The sequence below is a fragment of the Triturus cristatus genome, chromosome 5_2, assembly GCF_964204655.1.
Source record: "Triturus cristatus chromosome 5_2, aTriCri1.1, whole genome shotgun sequence".
Lineage (NCBI taxonomy): Eukaryota > Metazoa > Chordata > Amphibia > Caudata > Salamandridae > Triturus > Triturus cristatus.
Window position 1 is genome coordinate 65209098 of NC_140588.1, and position 18378 is coordinate 65227475.

Consider the following 18378-nt stretch of genomic DNA (forward strand, 5'->3'; position numbering starts at 1 on the left):
ATACTGGTAAGTAGCATATTCAATTCTCCTTTTGGCCTCCTCTCAGAGCCCCAAGTGTGAATAGTGGATATGTCTGCTTCCCATTTTCCTTGCTTGTCCCCTCTGAGTGAATAATTGCTTGGCCCGTTGGAGAATCTATTTCTCCTGCGGCTAGAGAAGAAACAATGCTCTTCTGGAGGCGTGTTCCATCCTGTTTTCTGTTTGTTGTGAGAGGTTGTGCCAGAATTTATCGGGGGATGGGGTCAAATGGTTCGGTGTCTGAGAACGGTTCTGTTCAGTTGGCTTTATTGCCTGTGGATTTTTCCTAGTCATGTGTATTTTCATTGATGAGTCTCTTGATATACCTTTCATTAAGGCATTTGTTGTATAGCGCCGTATATAGTGAAGTATTGTAGATCTCCAGAGTCTGCATCTCCCAACCCATCAGTAGGAGTTGTCAAAAGTCAGCCGCAGGCCGCATCTGTACAACACGGAGCGCTTCTGCAACTATCCCGCTCTTCCTCCCTCGAAAAGGAGCCTAGAGCTCCCTCAAAGCTGCTTCTACCCTTCCTATAACCTATTTCGTATCACAAGCCAGGTGAGTATTATGTTGGCGTTCAGTCTATTCCAAGCAAATCTACTGAGTATATCTTTGCGGATCCCTATCCGCGAAGGTGGCTAGGTATCTTAATTTAATGCATGTTATTGGTCTCCTGTATCCTAGTCTCAAAGGCTGTCACTGTTAGTCCTTAGGTTGTATTAGGCTGGTATATACCCCACAATCGTATGCCTTAAGAAAAAAAGTTAGTGGATATGGCGTGACCCACCAAGGTAGACAGTATTCTTGCTTCCGCTGTTATTTCGGCATCCTCAGATTTGCCGACCTGACATAATATTAATCAGTCCAGAAATGAACCACTCAATGTCTCCAAACGTGCTGTACTGTGGCTGTATTTCACAGGCGGCAGTCACAACCAGTAGCCAGCTATGCCTCTCAATAACTCAGACAATTGGAAAACACTACAATGCAGCTGCGTGGCAGCAGCAGTTTCGGGTAACCGCCATAGTCTGCTCCTTTTGTTTCCAGGACTACTTACCCGCTATCCTTTCTATTCAGAGTTTGTCATAGATTCTAAATGGAAGGACCACGTAGAGCTTCTGTTATGCTCTGCAGCTGAGCTCACTTTCGGGGAGGGAGCAAGATGGCCAGCTGACGCTCGAACGAGATGCAGACTCTGCAGCGAGTGCCCGCAAAAAAATTGACGAGGGGCAAGAAAGCTGAAAAAACTTTATAGGTGCCAGACGATCCCGACGAACTCGAAAGGGAGAGTATTGCACCTTATTAACAAAATTAAATCAAATGATTTTAAAAAAAAATGTTTCAGTAATTTTGGATTGGCAAACTGACATTTCAGGGTACTCCATATGTACCACACTCATTAATCAAGATACATTTGCATGCTCATTAAAGGGCTTGGCCTTTCTGCTCTTTGATAACCACTTGTATTTGAGTAGAGTTGACGTGAAGGAATGCCACCCCTAATTCTAAATTATGTGTGCTTCATAGTTTAACAGGGAATGTTACTGGGCAAAGGCATACAGGAGGGTATTATGTGAGCATTTAGTGTGTTACTTTATGGCACTGTGACCAAGAAGCTGTGGGAAAAATAGCTGACTTTGAGACTGGCAATGGTTGAGAATTCACGTGAATATAATAGTAACTACAAGACTGGCTTGTTAGTTATATGTATATGAACTTAAACTTGAGGTTTTTCTTTGTTTTTGCTTTTAACGTGGTAACTGCTGTATGATGACATTCTATTGCAATGGTTTTAATTAACTGTGCTAATTTAATAAAACCCATACCCTGGAAGTTGATTTCAAGAAGTGTTGGTGCAATGCATTGAAGAAATTATGAACTATGATAAACATGATGCCATTGAGTTGTATATTACCTAGGTATTGATGTATCCTGTTTCGTACTGAAAAAACTAAAATAAACACCAAAAAAGTGTTCGTACAGTAGAACCAAAGCCATGTTTTATGATCTCGGGGAGTTACTGGACTCAAAGTATTTAGTCATAGTACCATTTGATGGATATCTATTTTTAATTTTTATTAGCGCATATTTCTGTGAGAAAAAGGGGTGAAAATATGTACGTGCAGGTATAGAGGATCATCAGTTATTTACTCATAATACGTACAGTGTTTGCCATTGATGTGCTATCTGAGATCTAATGAGGTCCACGCATGATCTCATGACATCATTTAGGTTACAGTGGCACCATGCAGAGTTGGTTAGTCGTTCAGAGTTGGTTATTCTTTCAGTGTCTTGCTGAGGTGTGAAATTTGTGATCACGAGGAAATATGACACTGCTGTGCTCCATCTCAATGTCAGATTTTGCCTCTGACGTTGAAATGTTTAATAGAAAGACAGTATGAACTTGGTTATAAGTGAAATGGGGGAAGGAACGGTATTAGGTCAGTAAGATGTTAGTTGACTAAGTGTATGTCTGGGAACAGTTACTGTGGGTACCACTGAACCTATTAATGTAGTCCTTTAACATAAAGTTTGAAAGCAGTGGAAAGTAGTGGTTGAATATAACCAGTCAGGTCGGTTCGCTCCAACGGATATGTTATGGTTGTCATCAGGGCGATCTATTAAGAACAATAGTATCATCTGTAGATTCAAGTACAACAGCAGTAGATGCTGGACCTGGGTACCAGGACTACTGTCATCTTTATTTTGTACATCTGTTTGCACATTGTTAGGACATTCCAGCTGTGACAATTTACCCACTCTCTTTGAACACTTTATAAATAAACTTACTCCTAATTGAAATTACACGTCAGTGTTTCGATATCTCTTACCTCTTGAATTCTATTACTCAACTTATTACTCCACTGGTTCGGTGTGGAGTGTTGTATTTGACTTCCAAAGGCCTATTTGTGGTTTGATTGCTGCTGCTCTTAGGAGGCAAAGCAGATATTTCTCTTTTTAGATAAGATTGTCAGCCTGTAAAGCCACAAATAATAGTGAGAAAGGTTAATCCAGGACAAATGCACCTAGAATGCTATGGATCTTTCAGTGTACCTTGGTTCTGTAAGGCCTAATAGTGTCCTGAAAATGTGGCTAGGTGTGCCAGCCTGAGCACTACCTTTTCCAGCAGCACTCCCCTTACTCATCTCAGTGAGTCGGCTGAGCAGGGACCCAGAAATATATAAAGCTACCTCCCATCCTAATTCTCTTCATCAGTGTTGTATGTTCTGTGGGGAAGAATTGGTCCCATTTTTGGATATCATATGTTTGTTTTAATTCACTGTTCCTTTGTCTCTCTAATATGTCCTGTGAATCATTATGCAGAATTTTCTCATAGTGTCTATTGACCAAAGGCCTGCTGATGTGGTCTTTTTGCATGTAGTCTGGTAGAGGTATTAAATGGAGTCTCTGCTTCAAGTTGTAGTCTCTCTCTTTGCCAGACTGGTTCACTAAATAACATATTATTTGTAAGTATTTGTAAAAAAGTTGTAATGTCCTCTTATCAAACAACCTTAGTCTGCCTTCTTCCAGAATATGAGAAAAGTGCATTACGCCTCCGACTTCCCAAGCTGCCTTTAAGCTTGTGTTGACACCTCGGGTCCATTTTGACTGAGTGGTATTCTCATTTTTATTTCATCCTCAAAGTTGTGTTGGGTTATTAATATTTCTCTGGATTTTAAAACAGTCTCCATTAGTGAATGAGGTGTGTTTCTTATCAGTACTTCTAACTGCATATTCCTTACCTTTAGAATATCCCCAGATGCAAGACAGGATCTGGAAGATTTAAAAATAATTGCTTCTGAAAGCTAGTAGTGGCTCGGCACTGACTTTGTTCTGCCCTGAAAGTAGTAAATGAAGCCGCGTGTAAGCTCCACCTTTGCCCGCTGACCTTAGTTGCTTTCTTTCTGCATCTTTGTACATGAATCCGCATCTCGTTCCCACTTTTTTATTGTCAGTTGCAAGCTTTTTCTACACCTGTTCGAAAAAAAAAATATTTTTTAAACTGAAAAACAGTGTGCTGGTGAACTTGTCCTCTCCTTAAGCCTTCTCGAAAATCCGGGAGACCAAATCCTATCCTTCCCTCCGGCTCTGGCCACTTGTGGGCAATTGCCCCCCACCCCCCAAAAAATGTCTCACGATCTTGCTCCAAATGACGCAGCATGGGTTTAGGGATATAAACTGGCAACGCATGAAAGAAATAGAGACTCAGCAAATACATTCATTTTTAGCATGGCTGTCCTACCCTCCAGGGTGTAGACGTGGGGTGCCTCTTTATTGGGCTCCTTTTTATGCCTCCTAGAGTGACTGATAATCAGCTTCAAACAGACCCTGGATCTTGTGTGTGATATTGAACCTCAAATATCAGACATGGTGTTTTGTCCAACTCAAAGGTGATAGCACCTCTATTTTTTCTCTTATATATTTTTACATAAATTATATATTCAAAAGTGATTAACTTGGAGGCGGATATACACAAAAAGTTGGAGATATTTTCGAAAAGTTTTCATTATTGCAGCTTACAGAACGTGATACTGTCCCTTTCTACTTATTCTAAAATTGTATTTTTCTGCAGTGAATATGTTTTAATCTGCTGTGTGCTAATAAAAGCCTTAGATCTTATAGCACTCACCTTTTAAGTTTTAAGCCATAGGCACAATGCATTATGCCACAGAACCGTTCACTGAAGTTAATGATATTATGTAGTGTTATGCTGTTTGTGACCTTGTGATTTGTACCATATTGCTAAGTGTTTTTTTCTTTTCTTATTAAGGCTGCAGTGTGATGAAGAATGCTTTGCTCTTGAAAGAAACAGGTAAGACTTGGCTGTGGTAGAGTGTGCATGTTACACCGTAACAAGCTTGTGTGTCATTAGCAGGGTGTGGGTAGAAATGTCCTGAAAAGTTTCTGAAGAGGATGAGCATATTGTCAGAGAGAGGCTATTTTGTAGATAAAACTAGAACCCCTAAGCAGAGACTTACATTAAATGTCATAGCCATAAAGCACAAACTTCATAGGTCACCCAGTCATAAAAGAACGACATGATTTTGCGATCTTCATCCTGTTTGGGAAGCTCCAGTCCCACTCCCAGGATCTTTCAATGATTCCATGTCTTGGAGATTTCTGTTACCTCATTTTTAGGTCTCGGCTAGCGATGGCTGCGCTTGCGCAGTCTCGCTCTCGAGAGATAATGACTTGGGAGAAGAGGGGCTTGAACCCGCCCCTCTTCTCCCCTGTTCTCCATTGGCTGGCCTAGTAAATGCTGGCCAGCCATTGGAGAAGAGGTCCCGTCACTCCAATAATGCCCCGTCCTTTTCGGATCGGGGGGCGTGTTTTTTGCGAGAAGTCTCAGGGAGGAGACAACAGCAAAACACGCCCCCGAATCCGAAAAGGACGCTGCGTTTGGCGGTGGTGTTGTGTAGTGTAGTTTTACAGTAGTTGACTATGCATGTTTTTATTACGATTTGTTACGTTTCTGTGTCTTTAATTCTATATACATCTTGCTAGTGGCTCCAGGGCCGATCGGGGATCTGTCTTGTCGAGTGTCGCGTATCTTCATGAACACTTCTCAACGACTCTGCAGCGTGATCTGGCTTTTTGTTGTTTTTTTCTCCTATGTCGGGGGCGGGCCTTGTGCCAGTCTCAGGCCATTCTAAACCGCCTTCTCCCCCCGCGCGCCAAGTTGTGCTCTCTGCCGCTGTATCGCCTCACTCCTTCCCCGGTGCCCGAGTCGCCCCCCCCTCCCCCGGAGGTGGCATTGTCCACGTGGAGGTGGCATTGTCCTCGCACGTGACCCGCAGGAGAGTGCGTAGGCGACGGAGCGCGGTGTGAAGATGGCGGACGAGGAGGCCGAGCAGGAGAGTGGGCTTGGTGAGCGGCTGAGAGCGCTAGAAGAGGCGTTGCGGCGGAGCGAGGAGCCTGCAGAGAAAGCGGCCAGCGAGTACTGCCAGCGCTTCTGTCAGGTGAAGCACATAGTGTCTTGGTCTTTTGTGTCTGTGACCCGGGAGGTGGGAAGGGACGGGCAGTGGTCTCAGAGCTCTTTCAGTAGCGTCGCTGTTCAGAGCGCGGATTGGCCCCTCGCGCAGCTTTTGTGCGCGCCCCTGGGAACCTGTCATGGGAATGGAGAGGGTGTGGGTCCAGGCCTTCACCGGTTGGGCTTCAGGCCTTAGGTGTGGTGTTGCACACTGGATGAAGGACTGCCTTCTGCAGAGGTTGCCTCGGCGCCACTCCTTGCACAGCCCCCCCCCCCCCAACCAGGCTTCACGGCTGAGGTGTTGCCCCTTGGGGAAGGGGTCTTTTAATTGCGTTTGCTCGTCCTTTGCCATCACAGAGCCAGTGACAGCGTACCTTTTCTTCTCTCTGTACGTCACTATCGTACCTGTCCTGCCCTTGTATTTGTTGGAATACTGTCGTGATCACGACTGTTTAATGGGTATGTTCTTGGAGGGGGACACTGGGCCTGTTAAGTAAATACTCTTTACTAACTTGGTTGCATGCTTGTCGCCAAGGGGTTAGTGAGATGCGTACATTTAAGCTGTGGTGCCCGAACACAAACGACGTAGTTCTTTTTCCGAGTTAAGTTGCTTTTGTATGTCCTATGTTTCTTGTTTTGCCGTGAAGCTGTGAATTATTCACTTTTCCGTAGTTTGGTGGTCATTACCACAGACCAGACGCACTTCTTTCTAGAAGGTGTTCCATCGTGGGGGTATTGTTCTGTGATTCTCCGATTATTTCAGGAAATTTTAAACGTTCCAGCCTGTGTGTTGTAGAAGCTCCGTTGCTGTTATTGTTAGTAACGTCCAGTCATACGTTTTAAGTGTATATAAACAACAACAAGCATTTACAATGCAATGGTCTCGGCATTGGTAAAGTTAGAGCTATTGGCATTGCTCATGACAATGCCGTTTCTTTAAATGTTTTAAAAACAAAAACATAAACAAAAATAATGTCATGAGCAATGCCAATAGCTCTAACTTTACCAATGCCGAGACCATTGCATTGTAAATGCTTGTTCTTCTTGCTTTTATTGGGGCATCTGTAATATGCTGTTCATTTATCCCAGGTTTTGAGTGCTCTTTTTTTGTTTCTTGCAGCAGTCCATTACATGCCTTTATTTTGATAAAAATGGGTCACCATAGTTATGATTTTTTCCCGTTCGTTTTTAGGAAAACTGTTGTTAATAATAGCTCGCAATGTAATATATAATGCAACCCATATACCAAGCTGTACTGTTGGGAGTGGTGTACTGTCCATTTTGTCATTGTGGAATTTGTCTAAAAGCTCATCCCAGAATGCCTGAGTTAGGATCATTGCCATATTATAGAAAGATGTCCCTTCCTTCTGTTCAAAGGGAGACTATTGAGGAGTTCTAGTTTACCCTGGATGGTGGGAGAGGCATAACTCCGACTCTCCCCTCCCACCATGAAAGAATAAGCTGGAGCCTAGACTGCCACGGGACAGCAGAGAAGCAACAAGGTTGGAGGGATTTAATTTAGTGCTGGGGCATGGAGGAAGCCACGCTTGGCACTCCAGATCTGCGAAAAACAGACAGCAGACCCCTTGGTGGAACCTGGAGCACCATGTCTGGCCTGTAATAGATCACACACAATGCAAGACCTGGTCAGCCTTTCCCTCAAAATAGAAGCGACCTGAGGCAGCGGGTGAAGCAACGGAGAAGAGAGCAGCTCCAAATAGACTTGAACATTGCTCAGGGAAGCGCACAAGATAGCACCCATGCAGGATCAGACCTTTACATCACAACAACCTCATAGGAGAGACTGGGCCGGCAATCAGGAATGGCAGTTCTTCAGCAAGGAGATGCAAGCCTGCCTAGCTGGGGCAGTGATGCTGATGCAAGGGTAGTTGGTTGCCTGAGCAGGTGAGGAGAGATGGTGGCTCCTGTAAGTTAATGGAAGCATACCCCTGAGAGTTGAATACATTCAAAATTAACAAACTTTGACTGGACCCGCCAATAAAGAAAAATACAGGAATGGAGGATACAACCATTCCATCTGAACCCCCCATGGTGAGACGCTAGTCGAAATACAGTGCTGAGAAATTCTTTGTGTAGTGACCACCGTCAGAATGACAGGGTTAAGAAAATACATGTGAGAAATTTGAGACCCCAACATTGAGATGGAAGGGCATCAAGTTCCAGTGTTTTAGCTGGGAATGTCTGACTTGTGGTAAGGCAGCTGGCAGAAGTATGTGTCTGAAGTAGAAGTGAAAGTGCACAGGCTAAGTCTTCCAGGAGGGCGGATGGAAGAGATTAGTTAATCTGGGTTCAAATCAAAGGCACAATAGCTGTATCATGCCAGGCGGAAAACCAATACTTGCAATAAGGCCCACCAGAGAGAGTGGGGGATACGTTACAGGAAGAAGCCAGTGCACCATTTTGCTGTTGGGTCTGGAGTCCGCAATGAAGCAGAATTAGATGTTGAAATTCCTGGCAAATGTAGATCAGTAGTCTGAGACTTCCCCCGTCTGACATGCTTGCCCACCGTTGAGAGCTGGGAGGGTTGGACTGCTGGAACATTTTAGGACAAGCATCCTGTTTGAAAGGCAAAAAGGATGTTAACTTTAAGGCAATGCTTAAACAAGGGGGAAGCAAGAAAAAAGCAAATGAACAATAGTGGAGTTCAGAGGAAACTGGAGAGGAACTGGAGAATGATGCCAAAGGCGTACTCACCAAAGGCTTTATGCAACAGTTCTCTAAAACTAAAAATCAGAGTGGGGCTAGCAGAGAAGAGCTGAAGCAGAGGCTCAAAACAGATGTGTCAGAACCAGGGGCCAGATTTTACTCTCTGGAACAAACAATGGATGAATGCACTATGAACTAAATGGAATTTTGAGTGCAGCTCCTACTACTGGAATGACAAAATTTAACCTTGCAGGAGAAACGAGAGGACTTGAAATATAGAGCTGAGTAATAATATCCAGGTGAGAGGAGACCCCAAATGGGAAAGGGTGCTAACACGTGACCTATATACGTGAAGATTTTCAGGCCCAACTTGTAAAATGAAGAAACCCCTGCAATTTGAAGTGATGGAGCGCATCGAGTAGCAGCGTAGAACTCTTTACCCACAGATATTTAAGTGCAAGTTTACTACTTTGACTATAAGGAACTCCTCATGGCGCAGGCCCAAGGTAATGGAGCCATATTGTAATGGATTTCAGCGCAGTTATATCAAGACTTGTTTTTCATCACTGTGCAGAAATGGCAATCTTTCAGCCTGGTGGCATCTTCCCTAAAAACTGGGTGGGTGAAATATTGATGTGGGATTCGGTTTCACAAAACATGTGGAAGGAGAAACATTGGTCACAAATCACTGAATGAAGTCCAGGAGATCCTGGAGATGAAACTATAAAGCAGCCCAGCACCTGGAATGAGGGAGGAAGACCATATGCCACAGCAGAATGCTATGTTGTGCAATGTGAGTGGGAAAGATACCCCAAAAAGAAGAAATACTGGCTAAAAAAGAGTAGCAATCAAGCAATTGCTGAAAGTGAGCACTGACTGGAAAGGTGTGTCCCATGAACTTGCACGAGAATAGATCTTCTGACTTTTAAGAATGGGAGCACTAAGTTCTGGACAGACAGAGAGATGTAGTGGTTGGTCTTTACCTCGAGGAGGGCAAAGTTCGTGGACTGGGGCTGGCTGGCTTTCAAGATAAGATCTATTTGGGGAGGCCGGTGTGTGAGGAAATGGAGTGTATTATATGGTCTGGTTTCCAACCTCACTTACCAACCCCTTCAGGAACAGTAGGTTTCATCTGTTAAACCCTTAATTCAATTTGTAGTAGCTGTGGCACTGAGTAGAAATGCTTACTCAGAGGAACAAGTGTAAAGCATTTAAACAGCACCAAAACAATAGAAGAAGAAATCAACATGACAATCAAGAAATCAGACACCAATTTATAAACACGGACTATATTATTATATAAATTTAGACACCTCAACGAAAAAGATCCACCGAAGGGTTCCGGAGTTATAGATTTTACAAGTAATAATAAATCAAAGCATTTTCACTCAACTGCAAACTAGTCTTGACACTTCAACAAATGTGACACTATCTTTTTCAAGGAAAAGTTGGGTAAGTGTCAATGTGGTCGGGTTGATGTACTTGAGGCAACCGACTCTAGCAGGGAACTAGTCTGCGAGACCAGCAAGGTCCTTAGAAACGGTTTTCTCCAAAGAAGAGCAGTCCTCAAGCAGTTCTAGGCACTTTATCTGCATTGCAATAAAATCCTATGGAGGGGTCTTGATGCAAGGGATAAAGGATGCTGAAGATGCTCTCAAGATTCTGTGGATGCAATGCGGTTGACGAAGATGATGCCGGCTCCTGGGTGCAAGTTCGAAGTCCCATGAGGTCCTCTTTGGTCTGGCTGTAGTCCAGTCACCACTAAGCTGCCGGTAACCTAATGTCACAGGCCATTCGTTTCTGGGTCAGTAATTCATCATCTGAAAGACCCAGCAACTCTCCGATGGCACTCCCTGGTTTAGTGAACTTAGTTAGCCGCTTGAAGACTTTGGGCTACCAACTTGCTCAGCAGGCTTTTACAGCTGTTGTGTCTGCCATGCTGTGAACAGGAGGCCAGCCAACTGGAGACTTGTTTTACTTGGGGGACCTCCAGGGTGGCACAACCAGTGCTGCATCCCTGGGGTACCCCTCTAACTTACTTGCTCTTGGTACCAGGTACATAACTACTCATCCCAGTTACTGGTTGAGTGGTAGTGGGTTATTGTGAGAGGGAGGGGTGAAAATGTTTTTGAAGTGGTAGGGAGGTTGACCACATCCACAGGATGGAGCTATTGAGGAGACTAGTTTAATGTAGGGGGAGGGATCTTGGCATGTAGGGGAAGGTACTTCCAAAGGTCCATTCTTATCCAGCGACTGTAAAGTTTGTTCAGTTCTTTTTTATTTTTTCCTTTCTTTTTCGTGGAGTTATAAAGGGGGAGGTGGGATGGCAACAGTCTTTAGATGTGGCACTGGTATCCACAGATTTTGCATACCCAAGTAACATTCACTGAGGATAGGCTTAGGGAAATCTAAAGATAGAAAGCAGGGACCCAAAGGGTAAATTGGAAACCTCCCCCAGTATTCTATAAATGTTAAACATAACCATGCATAATAATAGGGGTCTCAATAGTCCAGCAAAAATGACTGGTATTTTGAGTTAAATGGCATGAATGTCAGCAGGTATATGTCTCCTCCAGGAAACCCATCTCTTACACTCAGATAATCGCTGGATGAAATCTTCTCACAAGTTCATGACATCCCAAGCAGGAGTCGCATCCCAGAGCTGGGTCAACAGAGCTTCACCACTCCTATAGAACTAAACGAAGTACTCTCCGCCATTAATCAGTCCGCCCCAGCGAAAGCAACAGAACCAGATGCGGTGCTAGTTGACTTTTTTAAATCCAGTGACAAATTATGGGCTCCTGCATTAACAAATGTATTCTAGAGCGCTGTGACTGGCCCTATTCCTGAGTCTTGTAGGTTGGCTATCAAATCCCCATTTAGAACAAGCATTGGCATAGCCAATAGGTCTCGCTTTTGGGACCTTATAAGTATTTAGTTATGCAGCACAATATCCTTGGTGCAGCAATAACTGTTGCATGGCTAAACACTTAATAAGGTCCCAAAGGCGAGACCTATTGGCTAAGCTCAATAAAGACATATATAGAAATACCAATTTCTTGGTGTTGTGTAGTAGCTGAGCTAAACTTGATTTGGCGAAGTTTCTGCTTTTTGTGTGAAGCTTGTAGCATTCCTATGTACAGCTGTTTGGCTGTAGAAAACTGAAGGCATGCGAAGGGTGATAAATATGCTACTTTGGAGAAGTCGAATTTAACAGAGCTGCAAGGCATCAATGTAATGACCCATCTTGCATTTCCCAAGACTTCATTCGTGAAAATCTATCAAATGGTAAGTCATTGTCTTTAATATCACAGTGTACCTGTATGTACGCACACAGTTGTTCATTGCTCATGCAGTCCTGGCATCAAAACCATGATACATTTGCAGCAGCTGTAAGCCAGTTAGTCAAGCGTCCATCTTTCTGTCAAAAGGGATTCGCTGAATGTAGCATGCTATCACAGAAGCAGAGCCCCCACCCTGCTATGGCGGAAGCGTTGGCTGTCCTAGCGGTGCTGCTGGCACACACAGGCACAAGTGACATGCACAGGAACGTACATACTAAAGTGTTCACACGCATGCAGTTAAGTTTATAATCCTGCACACACAATAACACATGGCTTTCAGGTACCCCATGTTGAGGGGGTGACTTTCGGCTAGTCATGAGTAGGCAGCTTGGGTATTTAGCACACAAGTCCTACAAAACTGATCTGAACCGCACGGAAGGCGTCTACTCTTTCCCAACTATTAAGACTCCAAATGTAGTCCAAACGCAAAAATAGCGTAGGCATTAAAAAAAAACCAAAAAAACTTAAACATTTCATCCGAGCCTCCTGCTATGTTGCATGCAATCTTTGGAAGTTCCCCCAGAGAGCTGTGAGCACCAAAGAAAACTAATTTTACCTTAAGAAGAAGGGCTGAAAAAAGTATATCTAAATTCAGAGTGCAGCGCGGGAGCCATATGTTTATTTAGGTGGTACAGAACATAAAGTATGGCCCAGAGAGTTATACTGTACGAATATTTGCCTAGAGTTGCACTGAAATGCAAAGTACCTACTGCAGCACTTCGTGCAGGCACACCACAAAATGAAAGTATTGAAAAAGCAAGCGATAAAAAAAAAAAATGTGCGCGCCACAGCTAGCGATCTGTTTTTCAATTATCACGCCTGTGTCTGGGCACGATAATTGAAAACAGATGTTCGCCCCCTGAGCTCCCGCTGGGGGATACACATGCGTCAAAGGGAACCATGTAGGGGTACAGTTGTCTGTTAACTCCACTGGATACCGCCATCCCCCAACCCTGCCATCTGAGTGCTGGAAGCACAGCCCTTGGCTCTTCACCAGGCGCACAAGTAATGGCCGCTACAGCCCAAAGCGCTTAGGACCGCGCACCGTGATTTAAAGCGCTGCATGAAAACATATCATAAAGTGCTACAGTGAAACTACGCTGAAGCCGTACTTATGCAAAGACTTGTGGTGTAAAACGATGACTTGCAAACTGGAAATAGAAACACTGTATCCTGGTGACAGGGACTGGGATGCTATATGAGGATGTGACTTGTCTGACTAAAGTTGTATTCTGTTCCTATATGTAAATGAAATGTCACTACAAACCCACTGCTCATAACAAGCACACTGATCTTACCCACAACACACTTAACACTGCAACTTCTCCCCTGCCATACACATGACATACCATATCACAAAGCAACCCACGAAATAAGTCACCCACTAATCCAAACAAAACATCTCTAGTACCAGCACCCTGTGGGCAATCTAACATTTGCAGTGATCAGCATCGAAAGGCAATGAGGGAAGGAACACATGCAGTGCATAAAACTGAGGAACATCGCTCAGCAGCAGAATTCCAACAAAAAGCCTGAAAAACAATGATAGACATGGATGCTGATGCAGAACTTCTTAATCTAATACAGTGATTACATTACGATCTAAATGTTACAGTGCAATTCGGTCCACAAGGTGAGAGCACTTCCCGTATAAGCTCATCAAGAGGAGTGAGAATTGATTGCAGTTTGGCCCCTTTCTGTTTTTACTTTATTTAAATGGTATAAATAACCATTTAATAAGGGTAAGAAGGGACCGCCCTAATTATTATTGATCAATACAGAGCCTCCTTTACGCAGACGATGCAGTATTGATTACCCGCACGGCTAATGGTCTTCAGGGGCTATTAGATAATTTTGAGGGTTTTACGAAAGAGTTAGAGTTAAAAGTAAATTACTCTATGTCATATTTAATGATTTGCCGGTTCTTAAACACTAAGACAAAGCATTTCAAAATGAGGGGTAAACCCCTTGAGAAGACAATAAATTGGAATTATCTAGGGCTAACCTTCAGCTCATCCCATTTGTGGAACTCTCTCCTCCTGATGAATACACAACAATTTGGCAGGAACATTGAGGCAATCTTTTGATATGCACAGAAATGAAAACATAAACTGATAGCCGAGATGATAACCAAAACAAAATGTATCTCTTCAGTCATGTACGGCGCTAGAGTTCGGGGTATTATAAAGTTTAAGCACTCCAATGCATGAAAAATTGGTTTCACACGTAGACTGCTAGCTATCCCCAAAAACTGTGCAAATGTTATTTCCCACAAGGAATTGGGCGTACCTTATTTGGTGGATCAGATCGGTATAGCCCCACTCCTCCTGTGGATAAAATATTGACAGAACCCGGAGGCAGCGGCACTGGTAAGGTCATATATTATCATTTATCTATCTTTAGATAAAGCTAACAAGATACCTTGGTTTGTATGTTAATAAAACCTTTTGAAAATTGAGCTTAAGGGAAATGTTTTCTAAACCTCAAAATCCTGGTGCAAACTGTAAGGAGATTGTAAAGCTACTATTCTCTGAGTCCTGCCTGAATGATCGACTATTGAGAGCGCAAACAATGGAGACTGTTGAGAATTATTTACAGGTGTCAACTGCTAGAACTGCTTGACAACCCTATTTATCGGTCTTACCTTACGTTTTTTAGATTAAACTTCTCTTCAAGGTTGCTTGTCCATCTCAGTGTGTCTGGCAGTCCAATTTATGCCCTTGTCATTGTAATAACATTGTGGAACAGAGCACTTGTCACGTTATACTGTTTTTCCCTTTATAATCAATTCCAAGATCTTCCTTACTAATCCCTGAGCTGTGTAAGGCAAATATTAGACATTTCCGGTTAGACCTGGAATTTGTACAAAAACTGTCTTCTCCAGTTATCTTTTATGCAGTGTTGTATTTTTATCAAGACTGAACTAGTTATTAGAAAACCTTATGAACTCTTACACCTATGATGATTTCATTGTATGGATTTCATGTTTTGATATCTGGACATTTGCTAAGTAGGGCCCAACTTATTTGCATTTGTTGGGCAATGTGTGGAAGCTGCATGTATTTTACGTTTTTATGACTTTCCTACGTATATTTTACGCCTCCTGAATTTTGCCCAGAATGAGAAATTTCGCTCTTATCAAGGTTTCTGTAATGTTATAAGTACATTTCTCCTGAGATCAATGTACACAGAAATGTTTTCACCAATCTCTTTATTGCTAGTGACAAATGCACTGTATATAAGGAGTAGTACATAGAAAAAATGGAATAATAAAAGATCACAGAGGTGGATAGGGAGAGAATATACACATCCATAACCACGGATGATGTCCTAATGAGTATACAGAACCTAATGCTTTTAAAAGCTCCGGGGGCTGGATGCATGCATGCATGCATGCTAGGTGGGGTTTTGTTAGACAAGGGGCATTGGCCTCTTGCTAGAGGGAATCCTCGCAAGAATAATAAATTAAATTATAGCGTGGAGACCTAGCACAGTCCATGAATGAGGCATATATAACACCTATACACAAGGATCCCAAGCTTTGTCACTAACATAGACACTTTTTTTTTGGGGGGGGGGGATTTCTTTATTGTATTATCATATCATATAATACAAAGCTTTCAATACATATTCGTTTTTTACACAACCCGTTTTTTGTGGTATACTTTTGATTCTTTAGGTCTCGCCTGAGACAGCGCTTTAGCGCTGCTCTGGCGAGACTTATAGTAAGCACTTTTGGAAGTGCAAACGAGTGCTTTCAGGCCGCCAACTACAGTGCATGTGCTCCGGGCGCGCGCACCATTTGGCAGCCTGAAAGCACTCATTGTCTTTCACTTTCGCGGCCGCTCGGCCGCTTTGATGTTTGATCACTTTCACTTTCGCGGCCGCACTTTAACAAGCTCCCGTTATGCAATTTGGCAAGATTCTGTGCTGGTTTTTCTTTGATTTGCACAATGGCAACTTGAGGGAGCACAGCATGCCGAGCAGTAGCTTTGCATATGGCGGGCTGCGCCTTTCCTTTTGTTCTGCACGGTTTGTGTGCGGTTTGTGTGCGAGTGTGCCCCGAACCATTTGTGCCCTGAGGCTGCTTTGGAGAGCCCAGTGCGCCCGCCGGCAGTGAGTGCTGCCTGCCTGGTCTCTACTCTGCTGGGGGAGGGGGAAGTGCGTGATGTACCTCTGTGCACTGCTGGGGTGTGAGCCTGCATGCATGCCTTGTCGCCGCTCTGCTGGGGGGGGCAGTGTGCACTTCTGGGGGTGTGTGGAGCCTGCATGCATGCCTCTGCTCTGCTGGGGCCTGCATGCATGCCTACGCTCTGCTGGGGGGTGCCGGTGTGCACTCCTGGGGGTGTGACAAATGTATTGAGTTGTTTGCAGCTCAGTCGGTTGCGCTCCGGTTATAGTGGTGTGTGTGTGTATGCGTTTGTCCGTCCCCATAAGTTTAAACGTTTAATCCAGCTGACCCAGCCTTTTGTTCCTTACAGGGGCATGTAACTAGACACTTACTCTCCCACAGCAGTGTTGTACGTGTCCTTCGGGGACACCATTTTGTATAAGTATTATTGTGTGGCGCTGTGAGTAAAAACTGTTAAATATGTGCCCTTCCGTGGTGCCAGTTACAGTTGCCCCAGGAGACTAAAACTCTAAGTTGGCTTTGCCAGAATTGAAACCTGCAACACCCCCATTCTCTAGCATGAATAAACACGTCCCCGAGTTTTATCACTCGCTAGCCCGCCTTTACTTTTGTTCTGCACGTTTTGTGTGCGAGTATGCCCCGAACCATTCGTGCCCCGAGGCTGCTCCGGAGAGCCTAGTGCGCCCGCCAGCGGTAAGTGCTGCCTGCCTGCCTGCCTGCATGCCTCATCTCCACTGTGCTGTGTCGGCCTTCCGACTCTTGGAGTTTGAAAATTCTGTTTCATTTTTCAAGTATTGGAGTACCATTATATTTTATGTTTTTAATAAGCAACGCGGCACATACACCATGCTGCGCTGCTTACTAAAATCATAAACTATTGAAAAAATAAAATTTAACAAACCGCGCCTTTCTTTTACACAGCGCTGCTCACCAAACTCATTTTGGGCTCTCTGCAAACCCTGCCTCACCCCACTCCAAACAAAGGCGCGGCTCGACCAAACTCTACTTTTTCAATATTTTATTATTTTAATAAGCAGTGCGGCACAGGCAACATGCTACCAGCTTACTAAAAGTATAAAATATTGAAAAAAAGAGTTTGGTGAGCCGCGCCTTTATTTTATTTCTTTAGCAGGCGATCGGGACGGGACAGCAGAGGAGCGTGGGCAGGTCGGGGATGGAGGGGGCTCGGAATGGGAGGGAAGGGCTGGGTCGGGTCGGAGCAGAAGACATGAGTAGTTGTATGATGCTGGGTGGGGGAGGGGCAACAACACTTGGGGAATGCTCAGATTACGGGTATTGGTACACATTTTGTTTACACTTTTGGTCCCCCCTCCCGCCCCCAAACAGGGCTTTGCATTTCCAATGAGGCCTTTGCTGTTACTGTGCTGTAATAGATCCTTGCGAGTTAACTACAATGACTGACCGGGCACATAACAACACACCCAGCCAGGCACATAACACCGGGCCTGCCAGCAGCGCCAGCGAGAACACTCCCTTGGAGAAGAATACCTTTTTAACTCCTTTCATTGATAATGTCTTGCAAGAGTGATGCCACATAATTTTCACTGTTTTGCCATGTTTGATATGGATGCCATTTGTTTTAATGTTATACTTACTGAACTAATACAATGCCAATAGGTCTAACAAGAGTTTAAGCTATTGGCATTGTAAATGACAATGCCTTTTATTTATTTTAAAAAAAAATTGGCATTTACAATGTCAATAGCTCAAAATAATGTAAATGCGAGACCTATTGCATTGCAAATGCTTGTTTTAGAGTAGGAATTCCATTCTTTGTTCAACTTTAAACTTTGAGATAATATCCTAAACATAAACATCCCTCAACACCTTCCCACCACCAGTTTCCATACGACGGAGTTAAGTATGTTATTTGCTATTATACGTTTTCTTTGAAAAATTATCCCCTTAAAAACTAAAATTCAATACCTAAAGGCATTGTTGAATATTGATGGTTTGTCTTTCCTGGCTATGAGAGGTCTGTGTGTCTCGTTGCTCACCCTTCCCTGGGTCTAGTTGCAATGCTTGTGGAGTGACTGTCAGTTCCTGTACCATCATTCCCCAAGCTAATAGTACCTCCGGTCACTAACATAGATACTTATCCATATTCAATCTGGATGGGAAGCTCTTTTCTGAATTCCTAACTCCTAACTGGATAGCTGCTTGACGCATATAGCACACCTAAAACAATCTGGATTTGTTTGGGACTGGTGACAGGTGATGACAT

The 18378-nt window shown here is 43.7% G+C and overlaps 1 protein-coding gene across 1 annotated transcript in view; it reads left to right on the forward strand.

Moving 5' to 3' along the window:
- The window catches only part of NFX1 (nuclear transcription factor, X-box binding 1), a 660521-nt gene that overhangs the window by 458588 nt on the left and 183555 nt on the right, over positions 1-18378 (forward strand). The window contains exon 19 of the mRNA XM_085606860.1: positions 4791-4832. Coding sequence (XP_085462986.1) covers positions 4791-4832 — 42 coding nt within the window. The remainder of the gene's footprint in view (positions 1-4790; positions 4833-18378) is intronic.